Below are 12,091 nucleotides of genomic sequence, written 5' to 3' on the forward strand. Positions count from 1 at the left end.
AGCTTTCTATGACATGAAAAGCGATTAATTAAATTAATTTGCTAAAAGATTGTGGCTGTATGTCTACACAAGATTTCATAATATTTTATGCCATTGCAGTAGACAAAAAACCCATGCTAAGAAATACATTACTTACCTCTCACTTGGAGCTGACATTGTGATGAAGGCCGAGCAGTTGTCCCCGAGTCTGTTTCTTCACTGCTATAGTGCGCGCCCAAGTAAGGAGGCGTGGCTACGGGATCGTTGGGCAATTCACCCGTCACTAAGTCCTGCTCTTTAAACGCAGGCTGACCAATCATAGTGTAGCATCGTCCATCTCCGACAAGGGTCCGACAACCAAACAGCTGAGCTCCACAGACGCTCATGCAAACAATTCAGATTTTCTTTATTTTCAGACTGTTTTTGTGGATTTCGAGCTAGTCATGGTTAAACGTTGTGCCTGGGGGAGGTGTAATACTGATACTCCTTACCAGGAGAGGTTGGAAGGAGACATACGTTTCTTCCCCTTTCCAAAACCAAAGTCAAACCCTGAAAAATGTAGGCTAGGATAAAGCTATGTGGACGTCCACATTCCCAGTTGAACCCCTCAAAGATCAACAAGCACAGCTATGTCTGCTCCAAGGAAAGTAATTACTTTTGCTAACCCCAAAATAAACATTGCAGCCATGTTATGTTGTTATTAGCAGATGTTAGCTGGTTAATTTAAATCATCAGTTAGCCATCCATGGCACTAGCAAGCCTAGCCAGCTAAGCTAATATGGCTAAGGTCCGGAGATAACAGCTCTGGGTCAACAGTTTGCAACGTTGGTAAAGTTAGACTAACATTAGCTTCGTTATTCGTGAACTAGCCAGCTCTCTAACGTTAAGATGTTACAGTCAAGTTCTAACAACCCAAGTGGGTACCATGATGTCTAAATTTAAGACTAAAAGCTCATTATTTGTCATTATGTTACTATATCAGCACTTTGTCAATGGGCAGCCCAGTTTCGAGTACCCAAATCTTGCTTCTGCTGTTCCTGGTGATAGAGTAAATACGGTCAGATGCCAACTATGTCCAACTAAAAGGTTAATAAGACAAATTACAACTATAGAATGACTTAATTAGCTACTACATAAATGGGCTTAATACAGAAATACCGTTAGTCTACTGCACGTATTGATGATTTTACTAATGAAGAAATGGACAATATGAAATGGTAATACATGAATGGATCAATTTATGTGATTGAGTTATTGTTATATGTAACAAGCTCAAGCTTAAACAACTTAAATAAGACAAACATGTCAAATGTCAATTCACAAAACTAATTTTTGCAATCAACAAAGGCGTGTCCTAGAATAGATAATGAACTACGTTAGATGAGATGAGATCTCTAGCACAACATACACAACACCCATATAAATCATTGAATTTATAACACACCACGTCACTTTTACAGAGACAGGTGTGATCTACAAGGCATTTCCACAGACATCACAGGCGAGACAGCAACAGGATCACTGGAGGATACCATGATGGAGGAGGGCACTATGGGCACTGAAATGGATATGTGTCTTGATTATTGTGACAGTGATCTCTCTAACTGCACAGGGCTGATAGGAAGTACTCAAAAAAGAACCTGTCTAGTTTAGTTTTCATGTTTTTCCACATTTCTCCAACAAAGTGAATGCACTCACAAGTGATAGTCATTGTTACACTTAACAAAAGAGTCACACCATGGCATCCCTGTTATCCCCATCTGTCCCATAATTTGGTAGTAGTACTCATGATTACTTTTGAGATTGTAGGTACATTACTGTGTTTACGGAGGTATCGACAACCTGTGAAGCTGTATTGCTCAGGGCACTTTATTTCTAGAAGTCCATAGCTTTTGTCATCCCCACTCTGAAGGACTTTCCTGTCAGGTGATGTGCCTAAATGGGGGGAGTTGGGGTCGACGACAGAGCCACACATGTATACTTTGTTTCTAGAGACTTTTGTGCATTGGGATGCAGCAAGTGGCTCAAGCTCCAGACCTCTCTTCATTGCTTTTTTTTGCACTGTCTTCTTCTTCCTCTGCATGCTGGTGGCAAGCTGGTCAAAGTCTGCTATCCTTGAGCATATTGTCTTAAAAGAGGATAAAGTTAGACGAGGAGAACTGACACCATGCCAGATGTTGTTGCTCTGCTGTCTGGTTTCTTTCTCTAGTGCATCTGCTTCAAACTTGGAGTTCATCATGTCACTATAGCATTCCATCTGGTCTTCTGTCAGGACTTTAGAGAAAGTGCTTGGCTGCGGTGGCAAAGGGAATGCTGGGAACTTATCGGTAGGGTTAGAGAGGGATGATGTGAGCCGAGTGTTGTCCAGTAGTGGGAGCTACACACACGCACACACACAAAGAAAAAAAAATGTTATTGCTATGTGTGTACATTTTTTTTACACTGAGGTCCATGAAAGCCACTCCCAATTTAGATCACCCATAAGGATGTGGACGTGACCAAGTGTTGCCAATAAGTTACTGCAAAAATACAATAAAATGTCTAACAGTATAGTATTAACGTGATCTCTACCAGTATATGTCATCTGGATGATGACAAGTAACATGGGGCCTTTGCATTTCATCCTGCTATTAAAAGCACCCGGTGGAGTTTCTGACCTTTAGTAGTGCTATTTTGCTTTGTTGTTTGTTAGTTTTGTCACTAGCACAAGGATGCACATGCAGATGGGTGACCTGATACACAGTTCTCCCTATAGATTCACATTATTCCACTGATCTACGGGTGGCTGTAATGCGCCAAGAAATGCAGCAATTCATCAGCATTGCAGGCAGGAATGAAGAAGGCTGCAAGCTACTAAACATAGAAACAATGCAGGACACAAGCTTCTATATATCAGAAGACATGGTGAGTCTCAGGTCAAGGGAAACATTGTAGTATGACCTGCAAGGCAAGGATCACATAACAGATGGAGACAGCCAAAGGCATCCACAAGCTACTTTTTTTTTTGTTAAATACTTATACTGTAAAAAAGGATATCAGAGCTAGTGGAGCAGCAGGCAGGCGCTAGAGCTACCTCAGCTACCAGGGTCAGTCACATGACTCATGACAAATGCCACACAAGATTGCATTCAGTGCATTAAGTAATTTGCACAGTTAGTACACACACTGACAGAGACCATAGTGTCTCATAGAAGGCATCTATCACAGGAGGCATAGTGTATTACTTCTCATGGAGTGATATTACTTAATGCTGTTTGAGCTACCAGTCACACTCAGTTACTTCTATGAAAAAGGGACACTTTGGGCACTTTTTTCCTGAAACAGGGCACATATGTGAGCAAAATCTCCACCCACAAACATACATCAGCATGACCAGCACATTTTTTTCTAATTTTGGTGACCACAAGTGTTGGTACAAACTAGGCATAGCCAGGCACAGCTCGGCACAACGTGGAAGAGAGGCTGAATAGATTATTAGTGGGGAAAAAACAGAATCAGCAGGTAGAGTCGGGAGTGCTTCTGTAATGACCAATCACATGAGTTCTTCTCATCCCCTTTAAAAGCAGCAGGTGAAACACCTTTAAATCTCAGTGTGGTGTTGAAAGATTCATATTTTTAATGATCCAGGTATCCATGCTGTGCCAGCTGTGTGTAAAGAAAGAAGCATTTTGGAGAGGTATGTGTCATATTGCCACAAAGTCCAAGTCAGACCACAGCATTGCCACATCATAAAACATCATTAATTTTTTTTTTTTTTTTTTAACAGTGATATGTAACAGTTTTGGAAAGCACAGACAAATGATGTTGTCCTGCTGATTACTGCTGATAGGGGCATCAGGTCAGAAAACGCTCCTAAATGTTGTTCTGGAGTCACATGGGCCCATTCAGTTGTTTAATTTTGAGGGACTTGTTGAGCAAATCAGACTGTGGTTCAACTGGGCAGCTCCAGGTGTGTACATACCTGTATGTATGTATGTATGTATATATATATATATATATATATGATCAGGGCACTCCTGCAAGAGGCCTCCTCAGTGCAATTTCCCTGAATAAATAAAGGTTAAAAAAAAAAGAAAAAAGGAGAGCCTCACTGAGGCGCGTGGCTACATCAATACTTGAGTGCATGAAAGTGTATGAAGAGGCCTCTTTTAGTAAAAAGAAAAGGCTACTGCGATTCAGTCTCACATAAGGTGGCCAAGAATTCATCATGTGCCTCTGGTAAATAGAAGTCAATGGAATAAATTCATCTACAGCTGCCACCTCAATAGCTTGAGGACCTACTGATGTGAGACAATTGCCTCAGAGGTTTCTGCTGTTTCTCCTACTGGAAAAGCTGCTGGTTGCTATTAAATGCAGCCATAACTATGAAGGTCAGATCTCCCTGTTTTGATGGCAGTATCACCACCACTGTTTTCACTAGCAGGCCTTTCCCTAGTCTGTCAGATCCTGCTACTGACATTGTCTTTGTCGACATGTTCAGCCTAACTGCTCAGTGCTTGCAGTCTTATCAGCAAAGATAGCTTGATACTGAGATACGAGAGTTCTGGTTACCTCCGCGCAAGCAGCTCTATTGAGGTTAAGGCTGTGTACTCTCATTGCTTCTGCAAGAGTCCTAACCATTATTCTCCTGTCTTCACAGTGAGCAAGTCATCTCTTGCTATGGCCTGTGAGAGTAAAACTGGCATCTTCTCCCATAGAACCTGAAAACTGCTGATCCAAGAGGTGTTGCTTGAATATGGTTGTGTGGAAGGAAGTTGACTTGATACTTGTGCAGAATGGAGTGAACTTTTTGAATGTTCCTCTAGCGACACAGGTAATTAGTTTCAAGTTCCATGGGGTGGTTTGAAGAATGTGACTCCACTCGGTCATCTGAATCCAGAAAAAACAAAAACATAACAATTATCCATGAACTACAGATGGTATATTCATGCAGTGAGGTATGCAAGATCAGAAATCATACCCCATACAATATAGAAATTTTGGTGCTGTCTTTATATTTTGTTCAAAATCACCTCTGAGAGTAAGTATCAAAGTGTTATATATCACTGAAAAATAGACAGCCTAGTCTGTTGATATATGGAAGACTGAAGACATTTGCTTTTTACACAATCAAGCTTCTGTTCTCATATCACGTGATTGCACTCACTGTAAATCAGCCCCAATGGTCATAAAGGCACTGTTCAAAGTGCCTCGGAAAGCTGAGAAACTCACGGTTCAGACAAAAAAAAAAAAGCTTGTCAATATCATGGACAGTTCCAAAGTTATTTAATGTTTTGTAGAAAAGGGTATACACTTAGTTCCAGAGTGTTAATGTCATCAGGTTTGACATACTGGAGATGTTCTCACTTTGTAACGCCAATGATATCTCTCAGGTGTTAGGTAAGTGTCCTTGCTGTCTCTTCTTGCAGTTCAGGTAATGCCTAGGGTGTCATGTCATGTGGGGTGTCATTATCCATATCTGCAATGATTTAAGAAGAGGACAGTGAATGATGCAGTGAGACAACGTTCAGGCCTGAAGCTTGATATGCTGGCAAAGAGTAGTAATCACACAAACGTTCAGCATCAACATGTGCAAATCTTTTTTTAGAATGTTGTCGGCGGTGAAGTCCAAGATCGATGAAAAGCAGTGACTGAATCATGTCCAGGGCAAAGTGCACTTGTTTGTGACTGATGAGAATCACTGAGACACAACCATGTTCATTATGGCCCTTGACAACAACAAGCCCTTTGCTTTACTCTGTCACTTTTTAAACTACTACTGACACTGTTTCTTTTGTAAAGCCAGCTAGTCTGACAGACTCTTGGGTAAGATCATCATATTCACTAGCTGCACCAAGAATTTGAGCTGTAGGGGAAAATAACGAACTGACGAACTACTGCTGAGGTACACCCCAAGGAACTGGTGCCTCTCTGCCAGTGTGTTACATTGGTTCAGTTTTCAGGTATAATCCTTAAAATATGAATGCTTATTCTCAAAGAGTCTACAAATGAAGTAATGTCCCAAAGTGCAAAATGAAGTCACTATCGTGAAGTAAATAGTGATGCTTTGCCTTGTGTGAGTGGTTAAGGAAGATGCTGTATCTTAAATGTACACATCCTTCAGTGATTTTATTCAGGAATGTAATCTGATCATGGTGGATTTTGGGAGCAAGATACACACAGGAGATGATGGATAACAACATTAGCTCAACCATCTCCTTGAGCTATAGTCATAGTTGCCACACCTGACTATCCATCGGATGTTTTTTTCTATAACAAACCAATAAGCACCAGTTTTGTGCTGCAGAACCACCACAATTTTCCGTCTCCCTTAACCTCACACAGTTTACTGAGATCAGCATTCCCTGTGTATTTAAACTTTTCCTGTGGCACTAAGTAATTAATATAGAACATCAAGTCATTAGAGTCTATACTTTTGAATAAATTGTGACCCAAACATTAGGGGCAGGAATCTCATGATTCGATTTGATTTAGATTCTTGGTATTCAATTCAATTTAGAATTGATTCTCGATTCTAAACCGATTTTCAATCGAATGAACATAATAGAGCACTTTGTTTAGTCTCTTACTCCAGTGTACTGTGTGCCAAACCATTCACCAATGTCCTTAGTCCACTGAAATGCAATATGAAACACAATTGGCAGTTAAGATAAATGCTCTGCAACCTTTTGATTTTAAAAAGTTAACTGCAAACATCTTACAGTCTTCTGCCTCTATGAGAATTATCATAATGGAAGTGTAATTTACTGATCAACCTCACTTGTTAAATGTCTTTTATAAAAACATAAGTTGGTGTGTTTGCTCTGGAATAAGGGGAGGGGGAGGTTGTTGGCATTAACCATTATGTCTCCAGCAATGGAGAGCAGCCTCTCTGCTGCACTGTTAGCCTTGTTGTCCAAGATGCTGAATGGGCGCAGGGTTTTTGAGGTGAAAGAGACTTTGCACCGAGTTAGTTTCTTCGCCTCAAAGTTGGTTCAAATTGTTCAAGTGCTGCAGTGTGTGTTGGTTAGATGGTCTTGTTTGTTTCTGCTGGAGATCTACCCCTATCAAACATGGAGGAAGCCCAGTGCAGATATGAAAATGTTTCAGTGAATTGAACAGTGAATCAGCTTTAGCTGTGTCTTTTCACACTAAAGCTTGACTTTTCAAGTCACCTCTTTCAATCAAGCAGTATCTACAAAAATGTGTACAGCAGCTGGAATATTCCCTGAAGCCACCTACACCGTGTGATCCAAGATTATCTGTACAGATGGAAATTAAGGCAGCTCTAAGGGCATTTCCATCACTTGTCTCAATCCCTAGTATCCTCTAAATCCTTAAGGTCTGTGATAATGCTTTAGAACACATTCTTCTGCCCAAAATTCTTGGAAGTCATTCTCCCTGCATAGCGACACCAATTGCATGGGATCAAAGGAAGAGCAATTGAGTGGCTGGACCTCACCAAGACTCATGTAAACTCACAAGATCTTATGTTTCTTTTTCCCTGAGCCAAGTGTATTCACAAGTTCAAACACATCATGGTAAAGGATGATGGACAATGAAGAGGGAATGTCTCTTAATAGAGCATTTTCTTTCTCCGAAATCATGTTAGCAGCGGTGTGACTTTTGGATTTGTTATACTTTTCTCTAACACTGCACTGTCTAAGGAGGAATTTCAGTGTCTTTTTGATGGAAATGTACTGACATAAGCGTTTCTTTCCAGCAGCATCAGCTGGGCTTAATGCAATCAAAATACTGCTTGCAAAATGTTTTTACATGTTTTATCAGATTGCAATATTCCTTCATAAATAGATAAAATAGTTTTAACTAGTTAGTGTTACTTAGATATGGGCTCAAGTATCTGGACCAAAAACACCCTCATCTTCATTTATGAGCAGGTTTTTTTTTTGTACCAATGAATAAGAATACAAGACTTCTCATAAATAAGATTTACATTTTCTATAGCAATTTGCTTTCAATTTCAAATTTACATACTGTGGCTCCAAAGTGATCTCAGGCTACGTTACATTTGACAGCTCTTGGTGCACAGAGATTTGCATCTTTTATGTATTTTTTTGCACTCAAAAACACAGCTGCAACATATCTGAAAAGAAGAATACTGTGTCGTTAATCCTTGTTTTGTGTTGACCTTTTTTTTTTCTCAAGCAAGATGTACAGTATGACACACGTTTGTACAGAAGTAGCATCTAATCTATGTGGTCTGATGCAGCGTGACCAACATGCAGTCTTAAGCGGCAATCCAGATGGAGGAGCTTTGCAGACGACGGAGGAATCGGTTTCACACCTCAACTGAAAAAACACAGAGGCATTGCTGAAAGCAGCACACTGGTGAAATGGTTTTGTGACAGCCCAAAGCATGGTATTATCCTTCTGAAAATAGATACTGCGCAGATAAGGCAGCATGGATCTGCTGGAAATGTTATGACGTAATGACGGCTGTGCGACTCGGGGAAGCAGTCATTTTCAGCCACTAGGCAGGCTTTATTTCTCTGCTCTCTACGTTTTACAATTAAAAAGCATTAAGTTTAAAGCTCAGGAAGTTCTTTAGGTGGAAAAAGCCTTTACTGGATGATATTTGATCAACTAGTATTGCTAGTAAAGTGGAGTAATTCAAGTATTCACACACTTACAAAAGCCCTCAGTCCTATAACCTACTTTGTTTTGACTGAGTAGGATGGAATACAGATATTCAATAATTGTATCCTATTTGTTCTACACCAACTGTGATCTTTAAAAATGCCATTGTGTTAATTAAATGCAACACAAAACAGAACACAGACTGCAGAGATGTATAAAATATTCACAGCAGAACCCTCTATCTGCAGCTCTCCTCTCACTGCCTCAGATGAACAACAAATAACTGTTTGACTGGTCAGAATCTACTAACTTTGGCCCAGCTTACATTCCCACTCACTGATATAATACATCAATGTCATGATTTTACTTGGGAAGATGTGTGACCTCAGCATGGAAGCAAAACAACATTGTTTCCCGGTGAGCACCTCCAAATAAACTGCCTGGAAATGCTCAATGTGTTTATTTTTCTTTCTCCATAAGAATATCTTCATAATATGATCACTTCATTTGAACCTGATGACTTAAAGACTTAAAGACTTTCACATTTATTATTTTACTAGCGCAGTGCCCATCCGATGCCTGTTCAGAATGGGACAATTGCTTATTTTTTTTTCAAGAATCACATATATATGTATCAACTGACAATAAGGAATTAATAGATTAAATGGTTTAAATCCAGACAGAAACTTCATCATTGAGACTAAACTGAGGTTGTACTGTGGGAGCACTTTATGAGAAGTCTATGATTATTACCTCAGTAAACACTTTCCTAATAAGTTCATGGTCTCAATCGCTAGTTTCAAGTCTTCTTCAATACAGCATGATCTTTATTTAGTAAATTATAGTCCCTTTTAATTTAAATTTGACAATAAAGCATGGCATGGCTATGTTGTGAATGACAAGTTGCTACCACAGCAACATCGTTGGTTAGCTAACGTGAACATGGCATACCCCCAGAATCAGAGTATAGGCGTAGCCATAGACGTAGCTGTTGCTATTTGAGTGCGTTCAGTTCATAGAAGTTAATTGTAACATTTTGGTCACCTAAAAAGTCTTGTTCAGCATTTGATTGTACTACCGGTAAGTACATTTAGTTTTAATGGTCTTAAGCCTGTTTTTTGCTAGCGAAAATTACCACTAGCATTAGCATTATCACAGTTAACCATAATATTTAAATGCAACGTGCTAACCAAGCTACCAGCTAGTGTTAGGGTCAGCTCCACCCTCTCATCCAAATATGGTCACTTCTCTTTGTAGGCAAGACTGGAAAGTGGGCAATTGAAACCTCAGGGCCTAAAAAACCCTCTGGTTCATTATTTTTTGCCTTATGTGACTTGCATTAGTTACTCATTTGTTTGTGAATATGCACTATTCAATTATAATATCATCTGTTTTTTCGTAATACTTAACAACCTTTCTAGAGTGGCCCTGTGCCAAAAATGGCTTTAATATGTTAATTTAAGTATAACTCTTGTGACTTTCTATATTATATATTGTCAACAAATCTCTTGTGCCGACCCAAACCAGTAATGAATTGATTTACTTAAAAGTATTGTGTGTGTATCAAAGTCTGATATATCTTATTCCTCTGTGCCATAGAGCTCCGTTGTTGTCCGAAAACGATTAACGATATGGCAAAAATATCATATCATGATTTTTTTCAGGCAGGATCATGATCCATGATCTTATCACAATTCTTTTTCATGTTCGTTTTTAAGACTATTTTGCCAGGTACTGAACAGTACTCAAGATTCAAGATTCAAAAAACTTTATTGTTTATTACATACTGATAGAAATTTATCTTAGGTTAGAGGCTAACAAACAACATAAAAACATACATCCATGAAAGACTCACATAAAATTACATTAAAACACAAACAGTTCCACAAATAAATAAGAGCAGGTGTGCAAATCTGCAATACAAGTAGTGACAGTCTATCTGACCTTGTTTAAAATGGATATTGCAGTGTGAAACCAAACTAACAGTACAACCAAACTACTTTCACAGCTGAAAAGCAAACAATTGATATTGTGTAGAAGCGTTAATTTGTTGTTTCAGAAAACTAGAAGGATGCTTGCAGCATCACAGAAGTTAATGTTACCAGTTAGCAGGTGAACTAACTGCTAAATGGTGGCATTTATCTGCAGCCCAGCTGTCAGTTTAACATGATCTGCAGCAGGTGAGCTTCCTAGCAGGACATTAAAACTGCTGTAGATTTCATAAACACACTACCAAGCATCAAATCTGTGAGCTAACTGGTGAGCTGGCGATACTAATGTGAACTGTGCAGAGAGTTTGCTCTGCTGTGAGCTCGTTTTTACCCAAAGTCCTTGTCGCTGGAGGTCATGTTCTTTAGCAGACTGGAGATGAGGTACAAGGCGCTCGCCATGTCGGTTCTGTTACTCATCTAGAGCTACCAGACTGCACTCTGTCATTGAGCTGAACTGATACAATGTAGACTGTAACATGATACTAATGTTCTCTGTGAAGGCAGATCGTGGAGACATTTTAATCGTTCACAATTAAATATCATCATATCACACAGTGTGGCAGAGTGTGATGATAGAGATCTTCCTTATAGAATTTATGCTAAAGCTTTATTTTATTTTGACTCAATCCCATATTGCTGTCAGAAATACTCACTAGAGTACCAAATGCGGATTAATCCGCCACTGAAAATAGTGAATACTGAAAATGCACATTTGTAGGTTGAATAAGTTCATTTTTTTTACAAATATATTTTTATAAATGCAATATAACTATATTTATATGATATATAATTTACTAATTGCTTACTAGTTTTTTAATAAATACAAATAAAAATTAGAAGCACAATTTACCTGTGAGGTCAGACTCTAACGAACTACATTAGTTTTCATGATGTTAAAGTAGTTGAAAAGTGAATGTAAGCTCTACATGCTGTTGTCATTATTTCATTCAAGATAATGATATAATGAATAGAGATTAAGAATCATAGTTACTGTTTTTTCCACTTTTAGAGACAAGTTGTTCATATTTATGTATTAACTGTTGAAAAGTCTGTGATCTTATGGACAAGGTTGTATCTCCAGCAAAGATGACTCGTTCCTTAGTAGTGTATGTATTATAGATAGGAGGCATGTCTGCATTTGCAAAGTTTAGTATGCTTTAAAGATGTGGAACACAGATCTACAAGTACAAATCTTTGAACTTGTAAGAAAAGTATATGCTGTGCTTCAAGGAGGTGATCAATATTCATGACGGAACAGCAGGAGTCATAAGCAATGATTTCTAGATCCATATGCTGTATATGTAGCACTGCAAGCTACAAAGACATGTCTTCTAGACACAGAGGCTAATGTGAATTCAGATTGGAGAGGTGGGTGGATTCTCCCTGTAAGTCTCATCCATACAACTCTTCTATTCCCTTTGAACTACAGCGGTTGCGCCAAAGGATGCAGCAGAGGGAAACCCCATTCTAAAGTCAGTTTATTCAAGTTTTTATTTGTAGAATAGACTCGGGCACTTTTAAGGCCCAAGTCTGGAGTGTATCAA

General features: G+C 39.0%; 1 protein-coding gene across 1 annotated transcript; it reads right to left on the bottom strand.

The window, feature by feature from the left end:
* Positions 1-1,187: 1,187 nt before the first annotated feature.
* On the bottom strand, positions 1,188-4,958 carry LOC122998913. The gene is made up of 2 exons (XM_044375985.1): positions 4,531-4,958; positions 1,188-2,356 (listed from the first exon to the last, which is right to left on the bottom strand). The coding sequence occupies exons 1-2, from the start codon at positions 4,597-4,599 to the stop codon at positions 1,730-1,732; spliced, it is 696 nt and encodes a 231-aa protein (XP_044231920.1). The 5' UTR covers positions 4,600-4,958; the 3' UTR covers positions 1,188-1,729.
* Positions 4,959-12,091: the final 7,133 nt, after the last annotated feature.

This window comes from Thunnus albacares, chromosome 15, assembly GCF_914725855.1.
Source record: "Thunnus albacares chromosome 15, fThuAlb1.1, whole genome shotgun sequence".
NCBI classification, from domain to species: Eukaryota; Metazoa; Chordata; class Actinopteri; order Scombriformes; family Scombridae; genus Thunnus; species Thunnus albacares.

Coding starts and splice junctions, on each gene's coding strand:
- LOC122998913 (XM_044375985.1), bottom strand. CDS start 4,599: ATGGTTAGGACTCTTGCAGAAGCAATGAGAGTACACAGCCTTAACCTC. Junction 2,357..4,530: donor ATAGAGCTGCTTGCGCGGAG/GTAACCAGAACT, acceptor GCGTGTGTGTAG/CTCCCACTACTGGACAACAC.